At 55.1% G+C, this 27,413-nt stretch overlaps 2 protein-coding genes across 3 annotated transcripts; one reads left to right on the forward strand and one right to left on the reverse strand.

The window, feature by feature from the left end:
* Window positions 1–522: 522 nt before the first annotated feature.
* On the reverse strand, window positions 523–7,211 carry MAF1 (MAF1 homolog, negative regulator of RNA polymerase III). The gene is made up of 8 exons (XM_082235924.1): window positions 6,910–7,211; window positions 5,706–5,845; window positions 5,438–5,566; window positions 4,755–4,920; window positions 2,813–2,934; window positions 2,333–2,452; window positions 2,079–2,204; window positions 523–1,870 (listed from the first exon to the last, which is right to left on the reverse strand). Exons 2-8 carry the CDS (start codon window positions 5,786–5,788, stop codon window positions 1,849–1,851), a joined length of 768 nt encoding a protein of 255 aa, XP_082092050.1. The 5' UTR covers window positions 5,789–5,845; window positions 6,910–7,211; the 3' UTR covers window positions 523–1,848.
* A 2,808-nt stretch (window positions 7,212–10,019) lies between these two features.
* On the forward strand, window positions 10,020–27,289 carry SHARPIN (SHANK associated RH domain interactor). 2 transcript variants are annotated; one of them, XM_082235642.1, is made up of 14 exons: window positions 10,020–10,246; window positions 12,188–12,362; window positions 13,169–13,279; window positions 14,594–14,735; window positions 14,897–14,987; window positions 15,141–15,417; window positions 16,627–16,751; window positions 17,042–17,215; window positions 23,081–23,241; window positions 23,352–23,463; window positions 23,786–23,965; window positions 25,628–25,726; window positions 26,076–26,219; window positions 26,698–27,289. In XM_082235642.1, exons 1-14 carry the CDS (start codon window positions 10,028–10,030, stop codon window positions 26,776–26,778), a joined length of 2,091 nt encoding a protein of 696 aa, XP_082091768.1. In that variant the 5' UTR covers window positions 10,020–10,027; the 3' UTR covers window positions 26,779–27,289. The 2 variants fall into 2 exon arrangements, with proteins under 2 accessions (XP_082091768.1, XP_082091769.1); XM_082235643.1 differs by lacking the exon at window positions 10,020–10,246 and adding an exon at window positions 11,222–12,112.
* Window positions 27,290–27,413: the final 124 nt, after the last annotated feature.

Here is a 27,413-nt window from a genome sequence, read left to right on the forward strand (position 1 = left end):
TGTGAGCCAGGACTGGCTGACCTTTGCATGTTGCTGGCAGGGTGGAGGAAGAGGCCTCAGAGTACTGGCGCATGTGGATGATGTCACCACTCCCCAACCCGTGAGCCACACTGTGGCCCAGACCCAGACCCCTGACGTTGGGCCAGTTCAGGGGCAAGAGTGCCATTTCTCAACCCTCCAGAACTACCCTCTGTCTGTCCACACATACAATTCACCACTGGGATATCAAGGCAGACTTACCAGGGACAGGGAGAGAATTCTAGAAATCATTTTGCTCTGTTGTTCTTTGCCTGCCCCAAAGAGAGCGAAAGAGGCTGGGCCAGAAATGCAAGAGCAATCCTGAAGGATGAGGCTGACCCACAGAAGCGCACAACACCCCACCTGTTGCGCTCACAGCTACAGCTTCCCGGGAACAAACAAGTTCTGACAGGACTGTGGGGGGCAGTCACAGAGCAGACCCTTCCCTCTGGCACCCTCTCCCCCTAGCCGGATGCTCCTTCGAGGAAACAGAACGATGTCAAGTCTCAGGGAGAAAAACATTTATAACTGCAACAATAAAATTGCTAGGCAACAGAATTAAACAAGAGATGGCAAACAAGCCAGTGGATCTAAAGGGAAAGAGGCCAAGGGGTGCTCCAAAATCACTTGCTGCCTAGCACAGGGGCAAGGGAAGCAGCGGGAAGCAGCAGCAGCGGGGAAGCCTCAAGGGGACCAAAGGCAGGCTACTCCTCAAGCCAACCTTTTTTTTTTTTGGGGGGGTGGCAAACAGGGGACCAGGCCTGTTGTTCTTGGCAGGTTGCTCCAAATGGTGGGCCTGGAGTGATTTTGCCCAGATGAGAAGCCAAGGGATAGAGGCCCCTACAGCCATAGCCCTCTGGAATCAGATCACAAGACTGCAGAAAAGACGGCAGGACACCCCCTGTGCCCCCGGAGGGAATCCAAGTCAGTGCAAGAGAAAGGGGGGCACTTTCACAGCCCCATAGTATGATGGCAAGGGCACGAGAGCAGCCCCCTTCTGCTCTGCCAGCACCAATGTTCGTTCCTTCAGCTCTTGAGCAGGAGGTACCAAGCGCTCCCTCCTACCAACCCAGAAATGAGTCCGTTGGGCTACAGAGTGGAGACTGAAGGGAGGAAGAGGTGGGCTTCAGGTGGAAGGAGGCTGGCATTGGAAAGGGTCAGGGAGGGTGGACGGGGGAGACATGAGCACAGAGGTTTGGGCTGGAATATAAAAATAAAACTCTATGAGCCCTTGGGGGAAAGCAGAGCAGCCAAGCCACCAAGGTGCCCAACCCCCGACTTCTGCCAGTCCAGGACACTCGGCACCAATGTCTTTTGCGGTCAAAAACAAGGGAGGGGAAGATGCCATCCTCAGGAAATCCAGCTTCTGCATGTTGTGCAGTCTTTAGCAGGTTGTAGCATCTGGAAGTCAGCAGAAAGGGGCCACAGACACTTGAAACTGACGGACAAATCTCCAGGGAGGGTCAGTCTGAGAGGGTCCAGCGTCCTGAGGATAGAGAGGCACAGCCCCAAACCCAGACAGGGGCAGTCTCTCCACCATGGTGGCTGCAGCTGCGGCTGCAGATGAACGGAGGACATTTGCTCTGACGCCACTTGGAACAGAAAAGTGCTTCTTGGGGGCCGGACAAAGTTTCCAGGACTGCAGGGGTGCCAAAGCCTGCAGGCGGGCAAAGGGACTGGCTGGCAGCATCCTTGGGAGTCTGGAGGCACCAGCTGGCCAGGCAGCATCCACAGGGCCAAGAGGCAGAGCAACACGACGATGCCGGGCGAGTCTGGGGGAACACGCTGGAGGAGCCGTCCTCAGAGGGGGCGCAAAAAGAGCCCAAGAAGTCACATGCAGATCACTTGTCTCCTGCAGACAGGAAAGGAGGTCCTCAGCACCCCACAGGGAGAAGCAAAGCCCACCCAGCACCTCCCTCCCAGGAGGGGCCACCACCTGAGCTGCAGGCCACACAGAGGTTGCTGCTGCCCCAGCTGGGACCCTTAGGCCTTTTCCAGCTCTGGCAAACTCCAGTGGGGGGAGCAGGCACACAGGGGCTTCTGACACCAAGCCCCCTCACCTATCCTCCTCAATGCTGGCCCCGTCCTCGTCGCGGGGGCCGGCCGCCTCCTCCTCCTCCGCATCATCCTCGCTCAGATCCATGTTCAGCTCATTTCCCGCTTCGGGGTGAGGGTATGTGGAGCCACTGCAGAAAGAGAAGCCCACCACATTATGTCTCCCAAGGCCTCAAGCTGCCCTTTGGACCAGGAAGGGGACCCAGGGAGCAGGGGGTGGGGAGGCCTCGAAACCTGCCACTTTGGCAGGGACCCTGACCTGATGGAACGGCAGGTGAAAAAGACAATCCGCTTCAACCGCTTGTTGTAGAAGAAGTAGTTGAAGGACCACAGGCTGCCCTCTTCTCCGAAGGGGTCCGAGTCCAGGTCCGGGTTGTAGCTACATTGGCAGAAAAAGCGGAATAATAATAATAATAATGATGATGATGATGATGATGATGATGATGATAATAATAATAATAATAATAATAATAATAATAATAATAATTTGTTATTTATACCCCGCCCATCTGGCGGGTTTCCCTAGCCACCCTGGGCAGCTCCCAACAGAATATTAAAAATGCAATAAAACATGAAACGTTAAGCAGTCCTTAAAGAGGGCTGCCTTCAGATGCCTTCTAAAAGACAGGGAGTTGTTTATTTCCTTGACATCTGGTGGGAGGGTGTTCCACAGGGCAGGCTGCTAGCAAAGCAGCACCCACCCACCCCTTGGCGCCCGAGAGCAGCACTGGGAGCCCACCTGTAGATGTCACACTCCGAGAGGCAGATCTCCTGGTCCACAGCGTCCCACAGGTGGGGCTTCAGGGCGCTGAAATCCTCCCGCACAGCAGAAAAGAGGCTGCAGTTCACAGCGTTCACCACCTGAAACAGACCCAGAGGGGAGCTTGGTGAGGGCCTGGTGCTGCAAAGAGGGAGGGGGCGCAGGTGTACGTTTGCCCCCCACCATCCCTGCACTGTTCCCAGGCGCCTACAGCATGGCCCTGCAGCAGCTCAAGCGTGGGAGGCTTCAGGTAGACAAGAAAAGATGCAGCTCCTCCAAGTCCTAGACCAGGTGAAGGGGCCAGGGAAGCCCCAGCCTTGAGCTGGACTGAAGAGGGGCATCCTCCAAGAGATACGACAGGTGGGGCCTGTCTATGACAGCAGATGCAGGTTCCAGCGGGAGAGCTGGGTGGGATCCAGGGGCATCCAAGCTGGAAAAGGGACCAGATATGCCAACGGGTTGGCCTGATCCATCCCATACAGGTAACCTTTCCATCAGTCTGCAAAAATCCTAGGAGGCAGGAAGCAGGTCCTCAGTAGCACCACCAACCGCAGGGAGGGGTTTCAAACCATTTATTTAGGGGGAAATCTTCAATTTCCCCTGGAAGGGTGGGGGGAGCTCTGCTTCCACATCTGGTCTTCACAGGGGTTGCATCTTCCAAACCTTTCCCTCCCAATGCCCTGCCCCACACTTCCGCCAACCAAAGCCCCACACAGTTAGAACCCCCTCCCTACTCGTCCCAACATTGGCACACGCAGATCTGAAGAGAGAGAAACAGGAATACAACAGAACAATGGAATGCAGAGACTGTGGGCAAGGGAATCCTGAACTGGCATCTTTCAGGAGGAGCAATGGCAGGGGAAGGGGCTCAAGGGTGGAGAGACCCAACTGCCTGCACCTTCCAGAGCATTAATATCAGGGCAGGGCTAGGGAATCGGGGACCCCTCCAGCTCCCATCTGCCCCAGGCAGCATTGCCACTGGTCAGTGCTGATGCAGGTTGTGCCCACATCCCATAGGAGAGCCAGTCCTTATCCAGGGGATCGGGTCCTTCCCTACACCGGCTTGAGCTTGGTTACTTCGTTGGCTTTGCACTTGGCACCTAGCAGGGACTCTGCCAAACTTGGATGTCTAAAGAGACAGACAAACACCTGGTACAAACCCCAGCCCTCCACTGGCCATCTGCTTGGGCCACTTCAGCAATGGGGGCGAGAGGAGGGAAGAGGGAGCAAGGAAGAATGGCCCAGGTGGGGCGCAAGGGAGGAAGCAGCCTAGAGTTTTCCTGCTGCTCTGCAGCAGACAATGTCCTGCTTGTTTTCTTCCTGGCTGGAGAGTCAGGTGTGCAAATGAGAGAGAGAGGAACGCTTTGCCAGTCCAGAAAGACTGGCTGGGACCCGGCCTCTCGAGTGAGTGGCACCTCCTTGGCAAGCCATTCATTGAGTTGGAGGAGCTCTTGGAGACAGCAATAGCCTGCCACGTTCGTGAGCCCAGCAGGGCTGGCAGATGGCACCTACGTTGCCACAGCAGGGTCTGGAAGAGTTCTGCCAGCCCTTGGCCACCTCAGGGAGGGGTTTCATGCCAGGCGGATGTTTCCCCACCCCAAGCATCTCAGGGGCAAACAATGCCCTTTTCTCTGTGGGAAGAGGGCAAAGAATGGGAGGGAGATGGAGCCCTTGGGTCACCGTGAAGGAAATCCTGCTCCACCTTCTCTAGAGGCCACTCCCTGGGACCCTGGCACTTTTCAATGCAGTGGGGGGGGGGGGAAGGTGGAGAAGAATTGGCAGGCATCCATGCAAAAAGCAGTGCTGGAGAACTGCTATCACATGTGGGGCTATGAGACCCGGGATGACAAGGAGGGCCAAGAGATCTGCTGACTTGTGTGGGGCCTGAAGGCCAGATTATCACAGCAGGGTGGGGGCTTACCCAGTTGAGACTTGGCTCCCGGCTGAATTCGTGGCTCTTGGCAGCGCTGAAGTCGTAGTCAGGACGGAAGGACTCGTTGAGGGTGGCTATCAGGTAGAAGAGGGTCTTGCGGCTGCATTTGTCACTGAGGGGGCCCTCCTCATCGCCACTTTGGCTCTTGCTGAGCCTAGCGCACAAGGGACAGGATGTGGTCAGTTACCTCCCCCTGGAGGAAGCCGTGGGCATCAGGCCGTGGCCTTGGAATCTGCCATGTACTTTTCCCAGTGCTAAGGTGCAGGAAGATCTGGGCTGTGCGGAATCATCTTGACACAACAGCCTCAAAGCACCAGCTGAGAAAGGGCAGGGCCTGGGATGCTCCAGAGAACAGCAGCAGCATTTCATGTAGCATTAAACCAAGAATGGGGGACTCCAGTGTTAGTGGACTCCCAACTCCCATCGGCCCCAGCAAGCTCTGAGTTCCCCCGGCAATATTTTTAATATTTTATTGGAAGCCACCCAGAGTGGCTGGGGAAACCCAACCAGGTGGGTGGGATATAAACAAACAACAACAATAATTATATGGTGAGGCTCTCCTGGCTTACAGAACTCTGATCCAGCCCACCGACCTGCAAGGCCAAGTGAAGCTGGTGATGATGAGCCAGCTCTGCCTCGTCTGTGTGGGGCGAGGAAGAGACAGCACATACCTGCTGGGGCTGATCCCGGTGGTTTGAGGTGGGGACAAGGCCTCAAGCACATGGGGCTGCCCTTCCTGGCAGAACTGCTTGAAGAGGTGCTTGTCGTCCCCGGCCATCTTGCAAGAGTAGCTCTCAATCCTGAGGGAAGACAGGCAAGACTCAGCTGGAGGGGAGGTGGGGGTGGATCTCAGTTTGGAGAGGCCTCTGAGCTGCAGAAAAGCACCCTTGGGGGCCACATGGCAAGATGGCCCAGTTCAGGAGCTGCCTTGCCACTCACCTGCCAATGATGTGTGCATCTCCCGTTTCCACCGTCAGCTGGGAGTTTAGGGCTTCAAAACTTGAGTTTTCCAACAGCTTCATTTTTTGTACCTCCTGGCGCTGGACTAAATTCTCAGTATTAACACTTCAAGGTTGGAACTTCCTGGCAGTGACAGAGAGAGAAGGGCCTGTTAATTGACACCTCAGAAGACATTGGGCTCTGCTGCTGCCCACCCACAAGGGGACACTATACTCAAAGCATATCAAAAAAGCAAACAAGGAAGAAGGCCGGCACTGGCTCTGGAAGACCAGCAAGGCAGTGACTCATACAGGGATGCAGATGACCCCCCCCCCCAGCTCTAGTCAGCACCCGTGAAATACTTCCGTGGAAAAGGGGAGTTTTGTGCTATCCAAGCCTTGACATCTCCCATCTTGACCTCAACTCCCCAAATGCTACCCAACCATAATTCCATGCACTCAGTTGCACTTGGCCTCCAGATCTACGTTAACTAAAGTAACAGTCTCCGTGGAGGAGGCAGCTGGGAAATTATCTGAGGAGAATCGTGAGGTTAAGAAGAAAGCGGTTTGGTGCAGGCGGATGTGAGAGCATTAAAAGAGGAGAGAGAAAAGTTGCGTGATCAAATGGTGATCCTAGAAATGTGTCCAAAGAATCCTCCTGGAGATTTTGTGGGGTCCTTGCTGTTCTGATTTTCTAAGGGAAAGGTGATCACGAGAAAGGTTCTCGGGTGCTAGCGAGCATTTGCTTTGCTCTCCCCCGTGGAGGCTCATGCATAGCCTGGGGGAGAGGCAAACACGGGTCCTGAAGTCACGTCTGGCTGGGATGGAAAGAGGAGAAGCAGAAGGACGGGGGCGTTGGAAGGGACCCCCAGAATCATCTAGCGCAGGAATCAGAAGACCGGCCAGGCCCCCCGAGGAGCTTCGGGTGCTTCAGCCTCGGGGGCGGGAGGGCAGAGGATGAGCGTCAAAGACCCAGAGCAGATGGGGGGGGGGACTCCAACTCCCAGCCGCCCCCGAAGGAGACGGGCCTCCAACTCCACTTCCCGCCCTGCCCCGCCCTCCCTTCCCCAGGCCGGGCCTCCGAAAGACTCGGCTTCCCATGATGCCCCGCGGCACCCAGGACGGCGCCCGCCGAGGCGGCCCCCGCGCGGGGCATGCCGGGAAGCGCAGTCCCGCCCCTCGCGGCCCGGGGCCCCGTTACCCACCTGCCCCGGGCGGGGTCCCGTGACTCCTCCTTCAGGGGCTGCGCGCCGTCGAGCAGCGCAGGCCGCGGGGGGAACTCGAAGCGGGCGTGGCCGCCTCAGCCGCCGTCGCCTCAGCCGCCGCCTGGGCCCGTCTCCGCCCGGCGGCCCTCAGGGGCCCCGCAGACCCGGCCATGGCCCCGCTTGCTCGGCACGACGAGGCCGCTAGTCGAGCGCCCGGCGCGGAGTCGCTTTCCCGGCCTCCCTCCTTCCTCCTTTCCTGTCAGGCGAAGCGACCCACTTGACTCTTCGGGCTTCGAGCAGAGGACGACAACAAGAGCGAGCGGCCCCGCCCCGCGCGGGCAGCCATTGGGCGCCGGCCAGGTCCGCCATCTCCATTGGAGGAAACGGGTGCCCATCACTCGAGCTGACGCATCCCAGTGGCTCCCCTGCACGCTAATCAACGGCATGTGTCCAGCCCCACCCGTTGGGATAGAGCCGGGCTCTCATTGGCGCCCGCCTCCAGGCGCTGTCGAGCCGAGCGGGGAACAAAGAAGGGGCGGGGCAGCTGTCACTCAACGGGGAGGGGCCACGCCCCTTTCCCAGAGGGCGGGGGAGGGCGCTCGTGTCCAGCTGCGGAATCGGGACCCGCTTCGCCCAGGAAGGCCAAGCATTGCAGGCAATCTTTGAAAAGACCAGCATTATTCATTTCAAAAATTGTCCGCTGCTTTTTCCATATGAAGCAGCCACAAGAAAGATGCTAATAATTTAAAACCAACGTAGGATATCTCCGCAGCAAAACCAGTGCAAATTGAAAGGAATGTTGTTGTTGTTGTTATTTAGTTGTTTAGCTGTGTCCGCCTCTTCGTGACCCCCTGGACCAGAGCACGCCAGGCCCTCCTGTCTCTTCCACTGCCTCCCTCATTGCTGGTAGCTTCGAGAACACTGTCCCACCATCTCGTCCTCTGTCGTCCCCTTCTCCTTGCACCCTCCATCTTTCCCAGAATCAGGGTCTTTTCCAGGGAGTCTTCTCTTCTCATGAGGTGGCCAAAGTCTTGGAGCCTCAGCTTCAGGATCTGTCCTTCCAGTGAGCACTCAGGCCTGATTTCCTTCAGAATGGAGAGGTTTGATCTTCTTGCAGTCCATGGGACTCTCCAGAGTCTCCTCCAGCACCAGAATTCAAAAGCATCCATTCTTCGGCAATCAGCCTTCTTTATGGTCCAGCTCTCACTTCCATACATCACTACTGGGAAAACCATCGCTTTTACTATACGGACCTTTGTTGGCAAGGTGATGTCAAAAGGAATAATAAAGCTCAATTCTGCTCCAGATGGCTCACTAGTCCAAAAGCATTATAGAGTGACACAGCCCTAGCCTCTGTATTGGAATACCAGGAAAGGAATATTAGGTTCACGTCCCTCAGGAGGGAGTTCCACAAAATTGGTGCCACCACCAACAAACCTACGGGTCTTGTCAGGGGTGAGTATGTGGCAGCAAGCCTCTGAGGAAGGGATTTAGCATGGAAGTTGGCTCCCCTGGTAGAAGGCCGTCCTTCAAGCCTGCGAGATGTGTCTGTTGTGGGCAAACATATTGCAATCAGTTTTGGTTGCCCTCTTTCATAGAAGACATAGCAGTCAGTCACTCACTAATTATTATTAATAAACATGACAGGACACTAGATCTCCTGTGGCAATTTGGATTGCAAACAAATGCAGATGTTAAGTTCTTTCAGAGGGCTGCCCTAAGCAGAAAGCCCAGCTGCAGAGGGGTTCTCGGAGGTGACAGAAGTGTAACTCCCCAAACATGCTCCTTTGCCAATGGGGGAAAACGTGCTGGTGGAAGGAGCCCACTGTAGAGCAGAGGGAGCACAGCCCATGCTCCAAGGGGGCAGCAGACTTCGCTCACAAGGTGCCATCATAGCATTGTAGAGTTGGAAGGGATCCCAAGGGTCATCTAGTCCAACCCCCTGCGATGCAGGTAGGTAGCCTTGAACTACAACTCCCATCAGCCCCAGCCAATGGGGCCAGGAGGGCTGGGTGTTGAAATGCGGAAGGCAGGCAAGTTCTTTCCAGGGGTGGCCGCAACCATCTTTTAAGAAGCCCAAGTGCCACATCAAACATACCATCCAAATATGGTATATACTGTATATAGGAGCGCCAAGGCCGGATTTAGATTTGATGAGGCCCTAAGCTCCTGAAGGTAATGGGGCCTTTCATATCTCCTTTGTCAGCAACAAATTGTTGCTGTTTTTTTGTGCTGAATATATGCTATATGGCAATATATGGACCTAATAGATAAGATAGATAGATAGATAATATCTTTATTGTCATTGCCCCCTTCGGGGACAACGAAATTACTTGACTACTCCATAAAAACACTAATTAAACAATACAGTATAATACAGCAAGGGAGATTAGATGACTTTCAAAGTCCGGGCTTCCCATTCAGGGCCGAGATCCCTCTGGAGAAGAAGCTGTTCTTAAGACGGCTCGTTCTTGTCCTTATCATCCTGTATCTCCGTCCCGACGGCAGGAGCTCGAAGAGACAGTGACCAGGATGCGATGGATCTTTTACTATGTCCAGTGCCTTCCTATGGCACCTTGTGGCATAAATCTGCTCTAAGGTGGAGAGTGGGCAGCCAACAATGCTCTCTGCTGCCTTAACAACCCTGCACAACCCCATTCTGTCCTGGGTAGTACAGCTTCCGTACCACACACATAAGCCATAAGTGAGCACGCTCTCAATGGCACAGTGATAGAAGGCAAGCAGCAGTTTCTAGAAATAGGTCCATACACAACCCAAAACACTGTTGCTGTATGAAGGTTTTATTTTGTTTTGTTTTTTATCTTCTATTTTGGAAATGTACATCCAGGTTTTTTCCCCCTTTAATTTTTTTGGGGGCCCCCAAGAGAGTGGGACCCTAAGCTATAGCTTACCTATAGCTTAGAGGTAAATCCGCATCGAACGTGCCGTCCCAATATCTCTCTCGGGAGGGCTTGGGCTGAGCGGGGTCCCCTCCTGGCCCGGAACCTGGGAGTCGGGCCGCGGTTTCCCCCCGGCGGCGGTGGGGAAGGGGACGGAGGCGCGCCGGAAGCGCCCCGCGGGGAGCTGCGCTCGGCTTCCGGTTCCGGGCGGCGACTCGATGGCGGCGGCGGCGGCGCCGGGCTGCTCGCCGTCCCCGTCGGGCCTGGTGCTGCTGGCCTCGGCCAAGGCCTGGGTGCCGCGCTCGCCGGACGCGCCCTCGGCCTCGCCGGCCGGCCGGGAAGCGCGGCGCCTCTTCCGGCTCCAGCTGAGCGCCGCGCCCGGCCCCGAGCGCTTCCGATTCGGCCTGAGGGGCGCGGCGGAGTCGGGGGGCGAAGCGGTGAGAGGGGGCGGGGAGGGGGGAGGCGGCGGGACCCCTTCCCTGGGCCGCCCTGGGCTCGGTGTCGCGCCTTCCTTCGCCAGGGAGCTCAGCGGGTGCTTTGCCTTTCTGTGGGATGATGGCGTATGATGCTCCTCCTCCTCCTCCTCTCATCCCCCCAACAACAACCCTCCGAGGCCGACTGGCCCCAAGGTCACGCCCCCCCAACAACAACCCTGCGAGGTAGACCGAGGCCGACTGGCCCCCCCAAGGTCACGCCCACTGCGCTCCGTGGCCCAAGGGGGATTTGAACCCAGGCCCTGGTCCCCAGGCCCCTCTGGCCCTGCCGCACAGGCTTGTCTCGCCCGCTTCCCAGAGGCGGCTGCTGCTGCCTCCTTCGCCTCCTCCCTGCCTTTCTCCCCCACAGGCCGTCGAAGCTGCTGCCCCAACCCGTCGGACCGGAGCGGGTGCATTTCAGCTGCTGGAGGGGGCTGCCCAGCCGAGGGGAAGCGGCGCCAGGGGCAAAGCCCAGGCTGTTTGGGGCCTTCTAGCCGCTGTCAGTCTTTGCTGGAAAATGTCCCTCTTCTCGGAGTGGCGCTGAAGGCTTGCCTCTTTCACAAGAGGCCCGCAAAGTCATCCCTTCCTGTACAGGATCTGTTTCTCCCCCCCCCCCCCACATTTTACAGGGTGTCTCAATGTATGAACAATGCTTAGAAAAAGAATTAGGTGCTTCCTAAGTGTTTATTAATTAACAGCAAACAACATCCAGGGATTTGATCATAGAATATCCAGCTCATATATCCAAGCAAGGATCATGGTAGCAGCTTGTTTTCATTTCCCTTGCACTTCCATTTTGTTAAATGCACTGATTTCTTGGATCAAGTAGAAAGGCCTCGACATACCTTAGTCCATTGTGTGCTTCAAGTATGCCTGCTCCTAATGTACTACTCATTAAAAACAATGACATCCCCCCCTTTCAATAGCATACAGAAGTACTCAAAATGGCTTGCAGTCAACATGTTTAACAACAGTTTGAGTCCTTGAGACGGTATTGGTGATCCAGCTCAAGGCATGCTTGGGGGGAACTGATTATCTGGACCCATTTAAATCCAGTTTCAGGCCTGGGCGCAGCACTGAAACTGCTTTGGTTAGTGGCGTTTGTGGATTGTGCCTCATACCTTCTTGTTACCCCTATAACACCCTGCCTACCACACACAGGCCTCACACTCATCATGAGGGGCTGTAAACAAATAGGGCAGAACAGGAAAGGGCATGCAGGCTCCTCTTGCTTCTGCCAGTGGAGTTCTAAAGACACCCCAAGGTAGTATGCAATGTTCCTGCAAGAGACTTGGGTGTTTTCGAAAGAGGACTGGACAAATTCACAAAGGAGAGGGCTATTGATGGCTGCTGGTCATAATGGCTAAGCTCTGTCTTTGCAGTCTGAGGCAGTGATGCTTCTGAATAGCAGTTGCTGGAAACCACAGGAGGGGAGAGGGCTCTTGGGCTGAATCCTGCTTGTGGCTTTCCTGGAGGCATCTAGTTGGCCACTGTGAGAACAGGATTCTGGACTAGATGGGGCATTGGCCTGATTCAGCAGGTTCTCCTTCTGTTCTTAGGAGTTCCACTTGCAGAATGGAACTTTCCTCTCTTCTCTCTCCCCTGCAGTCTGCCATGCACCCTTAAAATCAGCTCTGGGGGGATGGGAGAACCTCTCAAGCAGTTTTGCACAGAGGGAGGAGAGGGGCAAGTCCTGTTGTGCAAGGAGAGGTCCATCCTTTGAGCTCTTCAGCAGTGGGAGCAGCTTTCAGCATGAGCAGTGGTGAGGGGGAGCCTGATGAGACTTGGCTGAAGAACAGAATGGGTGCTTGGACCCCCGTGTTGCTTGAGGTAAAGAGGCCTCAACAAGAGCTGGTTGGGGCTATTTGACTTTGCGCTCGCCCACTAATGCTTTTCTTCCCCCAGGGCCTTGTTGAGTACAACCTCAGAGACATTTCCTATGAGGTGAAGACTGCCACGTGTCATGAGCTGAAGTTCTTAGCCCGCCCAGACGACCCCCTTGTTTTCCACTTTGAGGATGAGCATGAGGCACAGAAGTGGTGGACAGTCGTCAGCAGCTCCCTCCAGGAGCTCCAGAAAGGTCAGCTCCTGCCCCAGAAAGCACTTGCAATGCCAGGGTCCGGCTTCTGGTAGTGAGAGAGGGCATGGCTCTTACACATGCCATGGTTTGTCAGTTCTGAAGAGGAGAGGCCTGCCCTCTCGAAGCAATCAGAAGCACCTGTCTTGATCTGTAGGGCAGTTAGTAAAGCAAGAAGGTTGAGAAAATGGGTTGTTGTGGCTGAACAGCTCTGGGGTGGGGGAAACAATGTACCTCTGCGCCGCCCCCAGGCTCTCGCATCCAGCTATACACCTGAGCTGTACCATAGACTCCTTTTCCAGGGCTGCTTCTGCTCTGCAGGTCGTAAGCTGTGCTCTAGCCACCTGATGTCTAGCTGCATGCTTCTGCTCCTAAGCTCAGGAGGCTCTGCAGGTCGTAAGCTGTGCTGTAGCCACCTGATGTCTAGCTGCATGTCAGGTGCATTTGCAGTGCTGACCAAGAGCCAGCAGTGATGGAACCTGGTGGGGCAGGAGGGTGGAGACAGACTTGCACTGCCCTCCAGAAAACCCCTGAGGGAAACTGGTTAATTCTGCATCTTTATTCTTTGGTAAACCCTCTGGCTTATTCTTATGAAGCATAATCATTTCCTGCGTTAATGGAGTAGTCTCTGATTAGGCTCTGGTGGTCGAATCCTGCTTGCGGGTTTCCCACAGGCATTGGATTGGCCCCTGTGAGAACAGGATGCTGGACTAGATGGCCCATCGGCCTGATCCAGCGGCTAGTCTGATCTTCTTATGTTCTGTGTCTGCCTGCTGGAGCACTTCTTCTAAAGTCTCTTCTCTCCCCAGCTACTGAGGGAAGCGGTTTGCTGACAGGACGGCCTTCTCCCCTTCCCTTGGCACTTTTCAACTCTCTGTCTGACATCGATGTCTCCCTGCCCTTGGAGCTTGCCAGGAAAGGTGGGTGGCTGATGGCACAGGACACTTGTCCACTGGCAGTGTGCCCTTGAAGACACATCATAAACGTTACTCAGCTTCCAGGAAATATGATGTTTCCATATCTGAAATTTCCTTCTGCCTGTATCGGGTTTGGCAGCTGGTTTTGTTGCACAGTGGTAATGAGTGGGTGCATTTCGTGAAGTATTGTTGAGAAGGTGAATTGAGAGAGAACTTGGTTTCAGTAATTGCCCAAAACCTCCCCCATATTTCTATGGCTTAGAAGCCATTTTGGCAAGCAAGAGGTAAACAGATGAATAAATAATATCTACTTAAAAAGCAAGCCATGTTTACACTTCCTGTTGAGCCTTTCCTTCCCATTGATGCTAATCCACTGGGATGGGGGTTTCATTTGGTGCCCATGCAAGTATTCAGTTATTGATTGCCTTAAAAGCACTTGGTTGGTTTTATTTCCTTTTATGTTGACCTCTTCCCTGGGTGCCTGCTTGATCCACCACCTCAGTGGTGAGGAGTCACTGGAAATACCCAGGGGCCACATGCAGTTAAATAGGAGGCCGCATCCAGGGCTTGGGTTGGAGGCTCCCCAGCCGTGCTTTGCGGTTTGCCCTGTATAACTCACCAGAGCAGCATAAGTGTCCTGAAGGAGCGGCTGCTTGAGCTGGATGAGGAAGAGGGGGCTGCTCTTGCCACCCATATTGTGAGCCCCTCCAACTGCCCCAACTTTTTTTCATTTTTTTTTAAAAAGTAAAACAGCCAGTCAACATAGATGAAGAGAAGAGTGTCATTTATTGCATTCATATCCCACCTTTCCTCAAGGATCTCAAGGTGGTTGACACAGATCCCCCCCCTCCCCATTTTATCCTCGCAGGAACCCTTTGAGGTAGGTTAGTCTGAGGGTGATTGACTGGCCTAGTTCCACACCCAGTGAGCTTTGTGGCTGACTGGGGATTCAAACCCTGGCCTCCCAGGTCCTAGCCTGAGTTCTACTGCAACTGAAGACAACTAAAACCAATCCGATAGCTGCACGAGGCCTCTGTGTGACTAAGAAAAGAGCAGGGCATAAATGGTCAAAATCAGAATAAGATAAGAAAGCTTTTACAACTCACTTGGAAGGAAGTCTTGGGTCTGACCACCTGCAGCAGCAAGCCAAGTGTGGGGCAGGGGGTGGGGCTGCTTTTGAGAGCTCTTGCTCAGCAGTGGGTGGCTCCCTAGGAGGTTTTCCATCGCAGACCTTGGAGAAGGGCGGGAGGCTTGCCCGAGATGGGAGGTGCACAACTTGACCTGGCCGGCTCATGCCTGGCTTTGTCCCCTCCTCAGAGGACCTGGCGCTCCACCTGTCCACTGCTATTGAGCTCGGGGACGAGGAGGAGGCGATGCGCTGTGCCACGCTGCTCGCCCAGCAACACGCTGCTCTGCGGATCCTGCTGAAGGAGTCCTGCTACCCCACAAGCGAGATCAGGTGGGAGCGGAGGGCTGGGCAGGGAGCCGGTGTCTCTGGAGGAGGCTGGGTGGGTTAGGCTGGGTGATTTGGGGCCAATCCCCTGCACGCCTCCTCTTCTGAAGATGGCCGGTTGCGGGACACGCTGTGCTCGTCTCACTGGCTGATTCCCTTCCTTTTAGCATGAAGGTGCAGGTGGAAGACGCCACTTGCTCAACGAGCATCACCACCCGCGTCCACACGTACACCACCATTGCAGGGCTCAGGCAGAAGGTAACCCGGGCACAGCTTTTCAGAGGCAGGGATGCTGTCTTCTGGCTCCCTCACTGGGGCAGCTTCTGGGGCAAAATGCCAACGACTGCCTGGCTGCTTGGCCTGCAGCAGAAGCCTTCAGACTCCCACTGACCCCGTCTCTGCTTCCCCCAGGTCTTTCAGGATTACGGATTCCACCCCAGCGTCCAGCGCTGGATTATTGGCCAGTGTCTCTGTGTGGATGACCGAACCGTTGGCTCTTACGGGATTCGGAAGGACGGAGACACAGCCTTCCTCTACCTGCTCTCGGCAAAGGGCGCCCACCTCTCTGAGCAGCGCTTCAAGGAGGACAGGGACTGGGTGGTGCTGCAGCCGCCCCCTTCGCCCCTGGCGGACAACACAGATGCCAGGCACAAATTCAGCACCTTGCCCACCAGTCTGCCCAAGAAAAGTGAGCAGGCAGGGAGCCCTTTGGGGATGGCGGGGGCTCCTTAAGGGGAGGGGAAGAGGTTGCATCTGGCTAGAAGCAGGGGGTTCATTTTGGAACCCTCAGAACAGGTTACACCTCTCCCCAACGGCTTTTCTGCATGCAAGTCAAGGCAGTTTAAATCAGGAAAACAAAAGACCAAATTCAGTTACTGAAGTCCAGTTTCTCATTTATTCATATCTTTTCTCCTCTGTGGTGCAATTCTGACCACTAATTTACAACTAAATAGTATATTGTTAACGTTGTTTTATCCTTCCAGCCAAGCTTTGCATCTCTTTCTTACATTTGGATACACAGCTTGTGACAGTGTGTGGTTAAAGGTCCAATCCTAAAACAGGGTATAAATTCATAAATGATGCTAATAGGAATCTGTCCCTTGGTGCTGGGGGTGGGGTGGGCTTAGGTTTGGCTGAGGGAGGAAGGGACATAGGAACTTGTATGCTGAGCACTCTTAGCTCCTCCCGCTTCTTGTCCCTGTTGCTCCTTCTTGCTTTGCTCTGCCTTGGACCACCCCCCAAAAGAGGAAACCAACAGCACAAAAATGACCTGCCCATGACCAGTACAGTGGTACCTCTGGATACGAACGGGGTCCGTTCCAGAGCCCCGTTTGCATCCTGAAGTAAACTTAAGGTGCGTGTGTGTGGGTCGCGTTTTACCGCTTCCGCGCATGCGCGTGATGTCATTTTGTGCGTCTGCACATGTGCAAGCGGTGAAACCCAGAAGTAACACGCTCCGTTACTTCCGGGTTGTCACGGAGCGCAACCCGAAAATATTCATCCCGAAGCTACTTCAACCTGAGGTCTGACTGTAGGTGGCAGTCAGACCCGATGGCCTTTGTGAGTCAGGAGGACTTTATTTCCTGAAAAGGAAATGTATCTGATTTTTGTTAGAGTGCCAATCTGCATACCTGAGAAATGATCCAACCAGTTTTTCATGTTCATAGAAAGGCCTCCTTTAATGTATCTGGGAGAGTTTAGAGATTAACCATAGGGACAACATTTATTTGTTTAACTTTATTTAAACAAAGCTTGAGAACAATCATTAAAATCTCTCCAATAGTTAACATGCTTATATTCAGACTGATCGATATTAACCTAGCTTTTGTTTAAGAGAAACTTTGCACTTGCAAAGTTCTTTGACCTCCTTCTTCTAAGTCTCCTTCTTCTGTTGCAGGTGTGAAAAATTCTAACAGGAAGAGGGATGTCGGTGAGAGCAGCCACTTCCTGGGAAAATTCCTCCCTGGCCACTCGCGAGCCCCTCCGCCCCCGGCTGCCGCCCCTCCTCCCTCTCCTGTGCCGGTATGTACTCTCTCTGCTAAGTGGTGAAACACAAGGCAGCCGTCTCCCCATATATATACCCCCTCTCTCTTTCCCAGTCCCTGGGCTCCCTGTGGCCTTGTCTCCCCTCACCCCGTAGTCTGCTCAAGAAAGGGGCCAGAGCGCCTTCTGGGGGGTGGGCCTCATCGCCCAGCAGGAAGCACAAGTGGGAGAGGGGTGGTCGTGGGGCACGTGGCTGCATCCTGGGCTATCCTTGCAGGCGCCACGTCTAGCGGCCTCTTCCTCTTTCTCCTCCTCATCTCCCATTGCAGACTGGCTGGTCTTGCCCCACCTGCACCTTCATCAACAAGCCCACCCGGCCCGGCTGCGAGATGTGCAGCACAGACCGGCCTGCCAACTATGTGGTTCCCGGGAGCTACAGGCCGGATGAGGTGGAGCTGTGGCGGATGCAGCAGGAGAAGGAGGGCATCTTACAGTACCAGAAGGTAGGTCTGGGTAGCTCCCTTCCTGTGCCTCACAGTCCGCTGGAGAAGCTCCCTGCAGGGGTCTGGAGCTTTGTGCGCTGCTCCCAGCTCTCTTGGCTCTTTTCTCTAGCTCCCTCTCCTTATGCAGCTCCTTAATGTGGCATTCCCAAAGCACAGGAAGGATTAGACTCTGCTTAATAGAATACACACAAAGGCTTGACCAGCAAGACTCTGGGAGGAGTGTGTATAATAATTCCCGTCCACCCCCTTGGCCCAGGTCGTTTTATTCACAAAAGAACTTTTTACACAGTGCTCATAAGAACCAATCAGATTTCCTCAGCGTTTCAAAAAAACCCACGTGGGACAAAGTTAAAGTTAAAACTACAAAGAGCTAATTTCCTACTTGAGCATGCATACGTAATTCAGAGAAAATAAAGGAGGAAGCAAGGAGGAATGCTTTTAGGAAACTCTGGAGGTCATAAGCAGCAATAAACAGGAGAGGAAGGATAGGTAGTATTTAATCTCTCCTTGTGAAGGATTAAAAATGTACATCAAAGCTACCTTCTAGCTTTATGGCCCAGGATGCCTGATGCAGCAGCCGGCAACTGGCCTGTGTCCTAGAATGCTTATACGTGCCTGTCAGGCAGAGAGAAACGGGCAGGAGAGGGAAAATGGCTTAGATGTAGAAGCTTCTGGGATTGGATCAGAAATTATTGTCAGTGTATCAAACCCAGTCAACGCAATGTTTTCATCGCGGACACGATGGCCTGAGGCATCTTTTATAATTCCTCATAGTAATCCCACCTCTGGATATTTGCACTCCTACACTTAAGAACCCCATAAGTGTCCTGCAGCAGCTGGATGAGGCCAAGGGGAGCCAGTCCAGCCCAGCCGGCTGTTGTCCTAGTGGACCAACAGCTGCCTCTTCTGGGAAGCCCACAGGCAGGACCTAAAGGCAGCAGCAGCAGCACTCTCTCCCCACTTGCGATTCCTCCCAGCACCTGGTGTTATTCAGAGGCCTTTGCTGCCTACAAAAGCAGGCAGGAAACATCGTCATTGTGGCTGGTAGTGGTCCAAGAAGCCAGATCCCCAGCTGTGTTCTGGAGGCTTTCAAAAGTATCCCCCACTTGAGAGGCACTTTCTGTTTCAAATTTGCTTGTAGAGTCTCCATGCAGATTCTTCTTAATTCTGGCATTTCTAGATAGATGATGATAGTAAGTTCAGCTTACTAAATTTATTGATAACTTCACACAACTGAACGGAGTCCCAAAGCTATTTACAAGAGAAGTGCTATAAATTTACATCGTAAGAAATGTGCTAAAAAAGTGTGCATCCCAAATCACTTAAGTTCTGCCCTGGGGTAAGTTGCTCCCTGCCCAGAAGCCATTCTGGTCTACGAGAGGAGTATAAATTAAGGAACAAAACTGCTGAATGGGGTGGAAATGAACATGTCCTGCTTCCGAGGCTGCAGACGCCTGGAGTCCACGTCCAGGATGGTCCTGAGAGCGAGGTCAGGTTCCCCCTTCCCCTCTGTCATGGCCGACGTCACACCTCTGAGTTTAAACATCTTTGGGCACAATCTCTGCCTGCAAAGGAAGGGAGGGAGGAAAGAGCCCTGTACCTTTCTCATGAAGTTATCTCCCAACGCTGTGGTGATGTCAGTTGGTTGACGGATGGGGAGCTAAGGGTCTAACATACTGGCCAAATCCTGCTCCCCATCTATGTAGGTGATGTTTAGTTCTTGCTTGATTCATTTTCTTAAATAATGAGATACTAATTATGATTTGGTTGTCCCTTTCAATGTTTCATCGGTGGTATATTTTTAGTGTATTGTTTTCGTCACATTTCCTGTAAATACGAAAAACATGTTGTTGTCGAGTGCACCAGAAAAAGAATAGAATTTCAAAATCTCTTGGGCTCCGTCCTTCTCCTTCTGTGCTTTCCAAGGAGGGGGGGCTCTCAGGGGGGGCTGCAGTCCATTCTGGGGTGTGGTGTTGGTGGTGGTGAAGGGGCATCAGGCTCCAGGCAGCAATCTCTGGCGGCGGCAGCAGTGGTGGCGGCAGCACCTGACGACTCTCTTCTCTTCTTTCTTCTTTCTCTTGTGGCAGGAAAAAGGAAGGAGAGAAGACGGTTCCGCTGTGCCCTGTGCCCACAGCCTGGGAACCCCGGACGACTTTATCCACCTCTCCTCGGAGTTCTCATAGCCCTCCTCAGAGCCGGGGCCGCCATCGCCACCACTGCCCCTCCCAGCCTTGCAGTGGGGATGTGTGTTAGTCCCGGCTGCAGCACCAAGGGCTGCCAAGATGAGCCAAGCGGACAGTGAAGCCCAAGGGGCAGGGCAGGGGTGGGCTTCTGTGGCTGCCCCCCACCTTCCCCTGCTGCTGAGAACAAGCAGCTGAGAGTCCCTGCTGGCCCTTGGAGGCTTCACTGGCTGGCGGGGTGTGTGAAGCCATATTGGGGGTGTGTGCTTTGAGAGCCCCCTGAGCAGCTTTTGGGGCGCAGCCATGCAACGCTCGTGGGTTTGCCTAGGCTCCCCCCTTGCCCCTCCATTCCACCTGGGTCTTGGAGCTCGGCCCATTTCCCAGCTCAACTGGCAGCCGCACAGAGCCTCCCTGCCTCTCGCTCATGGAAGACTGGAGCTGTGTGAGCCTCAGAGGCTGGAGCCAGGTCGGTCTCCTGGGCCACGAAAGCCCCTGCAGTGGGGCTGCCACTTGAATACCATGAGCTGTTCATAGGTTGTGATCCCCACCATGAAAATGTGTGTGTGTGTGTGTGCACTGTTTGCCCAGCGGAGGCAGTCAATCTGCTGTATTTGACACTGTGCATTGGATCTGTGGGCTGCCTGCCCAACCCATGGAGCCCGTTGCCCTGCGAGAGCTTCCTTCCTTTTTGCCCCACAGTGCCTTCCTCCCTCATTTGCCTCTGGCTCTCCTCCGCTCTGCCCTCAGGCCTGCACAGCCAGGGTGTCGTTGCTGCTTGCCGGGAGCCTCCCGCTTGCTGGCTTTGTGCTCCTCGCTCTGTTGGGGCCTGCGTTGAAGGGCTCTCCTCCCTCTGCCCCCCATGGAGGCTGCTCTCCCCATGTGCCTTTGACCAGGAGAAGCCATGGCCTGCCCAGCCCCACAGGTCAGGCTCTGCCTTGGGGACTTGCTTATGCTGAAGCTGGACTAGAAAGAGAGACCCTCTGCCGTGATAGCACTTTGAAAGAGAAATGCTGTAACCCCCTCCCCTGAAGGTGGCTGTTTCTCGGTGGGTCAGGGGGTGCTGCTGCCTGAGCGTTGGGGGTCTGCCCCAGCTGCTGCTTGTCCCAGCCATCAGATCTTGGAGCAGGTGGCTCCCCTCGCCGTGGGGCAGTCGTTGCTGCCCTGGCCCCTGATGGGGCAGCAAACGCCCTTCTCTCCCTCTCTGTACTGAACACTGATTATTCAGCAGCAGAAGTTTCGGGACCTGTTTTGAAATGGCTTGATTTCTGCATAACGTGTTTGTAAATTTGATTTTTTAAAAAATGAATTGGAGAGCAAATCCTTTGTTCTATTAAATGATTCATTTGGGCTTGACAGTCCATCCTGGTACTTCTCTGTAGTGTCATTGATGGGGAAGGGGGGCAGGGGCTGTTCAGGAGATATGCGTGTGGGTGGGGGGGATGAGAGAGGGGGGGGTCCTCCTGATCCAAATAAGTCTGCCCACTGTCCTCTCTGAGCCACAAAGTAGTGACTGAGGGGTCTCTGCTGTGAGCTTCCCCTCAAGAGAATTTCGGTGAGGCTCTCTTTGCCACAGACGGCCCTTTTGCCTGCAAAGGAGTCGCTACAGCCACTTCAAGGGTCGGAGCAGCCTCACTGCTTCGGGGTACATAAAAACAAGCCACCAAAAATGGGACAGCAAAAGAATAAAAACGTATCATAAAACTGAGCACTGCCTTAAATTGTTTGCCGGAACAAGGAAGTCTTAGTCATGCGCCTAATTTCAACTAGCAGGGAGTTCCACACGTTCAGGCCCACTACACGGAAGGGGCAGGAATTAAGCTGTTGCATGGACAATGAGGTCTGCTTGCACATGGAGATTTTCCCCTCCCTTCATATCCCTCACCCGCTAAATCTCTGAAGGGTTGGGGGATACCCCAGAATGTGTTCAGCAGCCCCCCAGAGGCGTGAGGGGAGAAGTCCTGTTGTGCAAGCAGACCCCCACACCTAGCACTACACGGGATTCCACCCAGTGTTTTATTCTGTCGCGGCTTTTAAAATTTTGCTAAGTTCTGCATATTAAATATTTTATGAACTGCTATGAGACATTTTGCAAAAAGTGAGGCACAATTAAACAAGCATAGAGGAGGAGGGAGCCAGCAAAAAGCTCCTTCCGGGGTTGGACTAGATGACCCCTGGGTTCTAACTCACTCAGTTCCATAATTATGTGAATGCTGCTGTGATGTGCTTCCCAGACATCTCAGGATCCCGATTCCCCAAGTGTTGGAGACTGAAAGCAGGAAGAAGCTGTCCTTCTCGTCTGTCGTTTCTAGAGCAGAGAGCCACTTGGAATGTAAACAAGCCCTATAATAAAATTGCAGAAGAATAAAGCACACCCATTGGGTTGGGTCAGCAGCAAAGGCCTTCACAGGCCTGAGCAAGCAGATCCGCCTTGGCAAGATCCTGCGGGTGTCAGTTGCCCTGGTCAGGGGAGGGTCTTCTGCAGGCGGTGAGGTCACCCCCTTTACAAAGTCTCGTTCTCCGCCTTGCCCCCTCCCCAAAACATGCATGCAGTTGCTGGACTGCCTTAGAGGGGGTGTTGCAAAAGGCCTCCTGAGATCAGGCACCCAAAGTGTGCATTATCTTCCAACATTCTTGCTGCTCTTCAGAAGGCGATGCTTTGGGACACCACCTTCATTTTAGGTCTCTTCCCAGAGCGTTTGTTCCAGAGTCTTGTATCCTACTTTTCCCATCAGGCTTTTCGGGGGGGACCTGGCACCTTCACGCCATTTCTGTCATGGACCGGCTGGATGCAGAGGAGCGGTGCGAGGCGCCAGCCGGGGGACGCCCAGGGGAAGAAGGCTCAGAGCCCGTGAATTGGTGGTGGGACAAGGATGCCTGGCCAGAGGGAGCCGACTGGGAGCAGGAGGCGTTGGAGGCTGAAGAGGGAACAGGGCTTAGTGAGCAGGAAGAGGCTGTGGCAGAGAGCAGTCCAGACTCAGAGGCAGGAGAGGAGGGGAGAGTGGCTGCTGAAGAGTCCAGGGGGTCCCTCCCTCCTGCTGCGACCAGCTCCCCTCTCCGCTGGTCTCCCAGAACATGCAGAGAAACGGAAAGGGCAGAAGAGCTGCCACAGTCTCCGCTTGCTTGAAACAAACTCTGGAGAGGAGGGGACTTTGGCAGCTGTGGGAAGGCGGGGGTCCTCAGTCCTTGCAACTGCCTCATTGGGGCAAGACCTGCTGGGGAAAGTTGCTGGGATCACTGGGCCTGCGCTGTTTTGGTCCCTTGAATAAAGAGTTAACTGCAACTATACTGGGGTTTTTTTTAATTGCTGACCTTCAACCGACTCCGGTTCGTGATAATATCTTTAGGCACCAGGCAAAAATGTTCCTCCTCCACTGTTAAAACAATCTGCGGCCTGTTAAATGTGCCTGGGGGTGGGCAGGTTGTGTTTTTCTTATGTTATGCGTTTTGCATTTTTATGTTGTAAACCACCCTCTGATCTTTGGAGGATAGGTAGTATAAAAATGATAATGATAATAATAATAATAATAAAGTATAATAGTAATGGGGCTTCTGCCCCTTTTTGCAGAGTTAGCTGACCCTCCAGATCTCACCAGCCTGGGTGGTGGGTGTGGCCAGGCTGAGCCCCCTACCCACCTTTAACCAGGGGACTGGGCAACCACCACCTGCCCCTCTTTGCCCCCTCCAGGCCTTGGAGCAAGAGCGGCAGCAGAACTTCCAGCAGTTGCAGCAGCTGGACGAGGCGGCGCTGGTGCCCAACCGGGAGGAGATTGAGTGCCGCATCTGCTACCTGAACGTGGAGCCTGGCCAGGGCGTCCTGCTTCGGGAGTGCCTGCACAGCTTCTGCAGGTGACCTGGCCTGCCTGGGGCAGGAGGGACCAGGGGTGGGGGTGGAGGAAGGGAGGGAGGGAGGGTTCTGTGGCCTGACCCCACTGCCGTCCCCCCTTCTCCCCCTCCAGGGACTGCCTGCGCCAGCTGATCAACTGCAGCGAGGAGCCCCAGGTGGCCTGTCCCTTCCGGGACGACTCCTATGCCTGCAGCAGCCACCTCCAGGACAGGGAGATCCGGGCGGTGAGTCCGCAAGGCTCAAGGATCCCTCCGGCCGGGTCCCTTGGGCAGGCTGGCGGGGCAGCTCAGCTCCCCCTTGTCCTGCCACGGTCATCCAGAGCGGTTGGAGATGCAGAGTGGCATTTTGAGCAGGCCAGCTCCAGAGGTCTTTTTTGCAGAGCTTGGTCCTCCTGCAGACGGAGGGAGTGGAGGAGGCTGCCATGGCCAGACGCTCCTTTGATTTCCACCCCCTTCCGGCCACGGAAGCCAAGGGGTGCCCCCCGGCCAGCCCATGCCCTGCCCTCCCTCTCTCAGGGGCTCTGAGCCGGCTCCCTGGTCTCCGCAGCTGGTGTCGTGGGACGAGTACGAGCGCTTCCTGGAGCGGCGGCTGGCTGTGGCCGAGAGCAGGGCCCAGAACAGCTACCACTGCCAGACGGCCGACTGCCTGGGCTGGTGCATCTACGAGGACGACGTCAACGAGTTCCGCTGCCCCATCTGCTGGGCCCTCAACTGCCTCGTCTGCAAGGTGAGCCCAGGCAGGGGCAGCACTGTGCCCTTGGCCCCCCACCTCCACGGGGACTGGCTATGGGGCTGGAGGCCCACAGGTGGGGATTGGAAAGAATGAAGGAGAAGTGCAGGCAGACTAGATGATCCTTGGGGGTCCCTTCCAACTCTACAGTTCTATGATTCTGGGGGGGGGGGGCTAGGGTGCTGAAGGTGGCCAGAGCACAGCCGCCCCCTTCCTCCAGCATCTTGGAGGTCTCCCTCCCCCATTCCGTCTTCTGAGCTGTCAGCAGCCTCCAGACTGTTTTCCAGCATCTTTCAGAAACACTGGAGGGGAGAAATCTCCTTGAAGGAATCAAGTTAATGTATTTTTCGCTCCATAAGATGTACTAACCATAAGACACAGCTAGTTTTTAGAGGAGGAAAACAAGGGGGGGGGGGAAATTCTGAATGAAACAGTGGATGTATGATTTTTGAGGTTCATGCTGTGGCTACAGACATGTGATTTGACGGTGAGTTTGGGGGAGCCCAATGCAAAAATCCTGAGGATCCATGGGCTTTTACCTCCTGGACAGCCTCCTTTATCACTCCCGATCGCTTGCTGATCAGCTGCTTCCTTTAACACCCACTTCCCTCTTGTTTGTTTAAGTGTCTTTTCCTTAGCTGGAGCAGTTTTTTGCTCCTCCTCTTTTAATTTCTCTCATTGCTTTAGGATTCCTATTTCCTCTTCTTGCAAGTTTGCTGTCTTTAATAATAATAATAATTTATTATTTATACCCCGCCCATCTGGCTGGGCTTCTCCAGCCACTCTGGGCGGCTTCCAAAAAAATATTAAAATACTGCAATACATCAAACACTAAAAGCTTCCCTAAGGAGGGCTGCCTAAAAGTCTGGTAGTTGTGGTTCTCTTTGACACCTGGTAGGAGGGCGTTCCACAGGGGGGGTGCCACTACCGAGAACTTCCTTTGCATCCTGGCCCCTTTGCATGCTTCAGCAGCCCCTGGGGGAAGGGGGGCAGGGTGGTGGGGGTGCTCCTGGGCACCGTAGGGCAGAGGAGGTGGTCACGGTAGGGGGCAGCCTGGGTTGACCCATGCAAAGAGCCAGTTTGCAGGGGAAGGGCAAGGCCCCTTGGGGATGTTTCACCACATAAAAAGGCCCTGCAGAGAGGTGTAAGAACATAAAGAGAATTTGCTGGATCAGGCCAATGGCCCTCCTAGTCCAGCCTCTCCAGAGTGGACAAGCAGATGCTCCAAAGAGGAAAGCAGGATCTGAGCCGAAGAGCAACTCTCCCATCTTGCGCTTTCCAGAAACTGGTCCTCAGAAGCATCACTGCCCCCGACTGGAGGCTGAGCAGAGTCCTCCTGGCTGGGCACCATCAACAGTCCTGCCCTCCATGAATTCCCATCCATCTTGGTGGCCGTCCCTGCCTCCTGCCGGTGGGAGGCCCACAGTGCCAAGCTCTCCATCTCCAGGTTGTGGCAGCTTTTGACTTTCCGAGAGCGACAGTTAAAATTGGTGTGAGGCGATGCCTATTCTGCCGTCTGTACGTGTCGGCTCAGCTTGACACACCTCGGCCACTCGGGGAGGGTCCTGGGGCTGCTGCCCACCTCCAGGCCAGTTTGAGCAAAGGAACCCTTTGCAGGGACGCCAGGCAGGGGTTTGATTCTCTGCCCTCCACCCGCAGGCCATCCATGAGGGCATGAACTGCAAGCAGTACCAGGACAAGCTGCAGTTCCAGGCTCACAACGATGCTGCTGCCCGGGAGACCAGCAACATGCTGAAGGTGAGCTGGCCAGGAGGGGGAGGGGGAGGGGGCTGCATTTCACGGCAGGGGCTGGGGCCTGCCCGCTTCTTCCCACCCCAACAAAACATTCAAAGCCAAGTTCAGCCTTGTTGGCTGTGCTGTGGGCACCGGCCTTGGGATACCTCGAGGGGATCAATGCCGGGGGGGGGGAGATGGGGAGCAGCTCAAAGGGACTGGACAAGGGCCTGCTCTCCCCCTGCCCCAAGACGGCCTCTGGGTGCATTTTTCTCTTGGCTGACGGTCTCCACATGACGGGGTTGGACTAGATGACCCCTGGGAGCCCTTCCCCTCTATGGCTCTATGGCCACCCTCTTTCTGTCTCCGTCAGACGCTGGTGCAGCTAGGAGAGGCCATGCACTGTCCCGTCTGCCGCATCGTGGTGCAGAAGAAGGGGGGCTGCGACTGGCTCCGCTGCCCTGTCTGCCAGACGGAGATCTGCTGGGTGACCAAGGGGCCGCGCTGGGGGCCTGGGGTAAGCGCGGGAGGGAGGGAAGCTGGCACGGGGGCTGGCACACCAGACAGGAGGAGGGGCGAGAGCCAGGCTTTGCTTCCAGAAGGGACTAAGGGGGGGAGCCTGGACGAAAAGGGGGGCTGGCTAGTTAGCTGCTCTCAATCTTCACAGGGGGCAGCCAACCCATCCAAGAGATGACGTGGCCCAGAATGCTTTGCAGTGTGCAGAGGGTATCCCAGTAGAGAGATAAATGGAGGTGGGGAGGGCGGCCAGAGGACGGGAAGTTTTAAGGGCTTTCTCAGAGGGAGATTGACTGTGTGCTGAAGCAAGTCTGAGGCCAGCAATGCCCTGCCTTGCGGACTTTGGGAGACGGGCGTCCTGGGAAGGGTTCTTGGATGCCTCCAAAGCACCAGATCCTTGGGAAGCCCCACTCTGCGGAACTCCCTTCCGGCCGGGCGGCTGGTCTCCCCCTGATGCGCTTTGTCCTCCTCCCTGGCAGGGTCCCGGTGACACCAGCGGAGGCTGCCGGTGCAACGTGGACGGGGAAAGGTGCCACCCCCATTGCCAGAACTGCCACTGAGCGCCTGCCAAAGGGGCATCAGATGCTGCCAGGACTCCCATTGGCAAGGAAGGAGCCTCTGCGCCCAGATGAGAAGCGGCCCCTTGGAAGCCGGCTCTGGGGAGAGGCCTAGCAAGGCTGGCTGCTCCCTCCCCAGACCTTAGAGGATGCAGCAGATGAAAGACCCACCCGCCCCACCCACTGCGGCTGCAGCACATGCTCTGCCCCCCACTCCCTGCACTGACCTCCGAGGGGCGGCCACGCTCCCCTGCCTGAGGGGGAAAGGGGCTGCTTTGGCCCTGCCCTGCCTCCGCCCCACTGTGCCTTTGAGCCCCATCCCTCACCCCTTTTGCACTACCAGAACCTCACTCCGCGACCCCCTGGCCAAGGAGACGGGGCTCCCCAAAAGGGGTCCCACTCCTGGAAGCACCCTCGCCTCAACTGACAGCCCCCGGCGTGGGGTGCTAAGCTTTGGGGGGGGGGCAATATCAGCACCAAGGAAGGGGCAAGGTGCCCAGGATGTATGCTGCTGCACAGGAGGGGTTAAAACCCCTTCAATAAAAAAGAAAAAGTATAAACGCAGGGCATGCGCAGGAGATTCTTTCCGGTGTGTGTGTGTGTGTCTAACAGCCACTCAAGACAATCCATACGATGTA

This window comes from Podarcis vaucheri (genome assembly GCF_965113315.1).
Source record: "Podarcis vaucheri genome assembly, chromosome: 8".
Taxonomy (NCBI): Eukaryota; Metazoa; Chordata; class Lepidosauria; order Squamata; family Lacertidae; genus Podarcis; species Podarcis vaucheri.

What these genes read in the sequence shown, in the direction of transcription:
- MAF1 (XM_082235924.1), bottom strand. Translation starts at nt 5,788, where the DNA reads ATGAAGCTGTTGGAAAACTCAAGTTTTGAAGCCCTAAACTCCCAGCTG. An exon ending in GATGCACACATCATTGGCAG is followed by an intron (nt 5,567 to 5,705) that starts GTGAGTGGCAAG and finishes GTCTTCCCTCAG; the next exon opens with GATTGAGAGCTACTCTTGCA. An exon ending in GGGAGCCAAGTCTCAACTGG is followed by an intron (nt 2,935 to 4,754) that starts GTAAGCCCCCAC and finishes GGTCTGTTTCAG; the next exon opens with GTGGTGAACGCTGTGAACTG.
- SHARPIN (XM_082235642.1), top strand. Translation starts at nt 10,028, where the DNA reads ATGGCGGCGGCGGCGGCGCCGGGCTGCTCGCCGTCCCCGTCGGGCCTG. An exon ending in TACCCCACAAGCGAGATCAG is followed by an intron (nt 14,736 to 14,896) that starts GTGGGAGCGGAG and finishes CCTTCCTTTTAG; the next exon opens with CATGAAGGTGCAGGTGGAAG. An exon ending in TCAACTGCCTCGTCTGCAAG is followed by an intron (nt 23,966 to 25,627) that starts GTGAGCCCAGGC and finishes CTCCACCCGCAG; the next exon opens with GCCATCCATGAGGGCATGAA.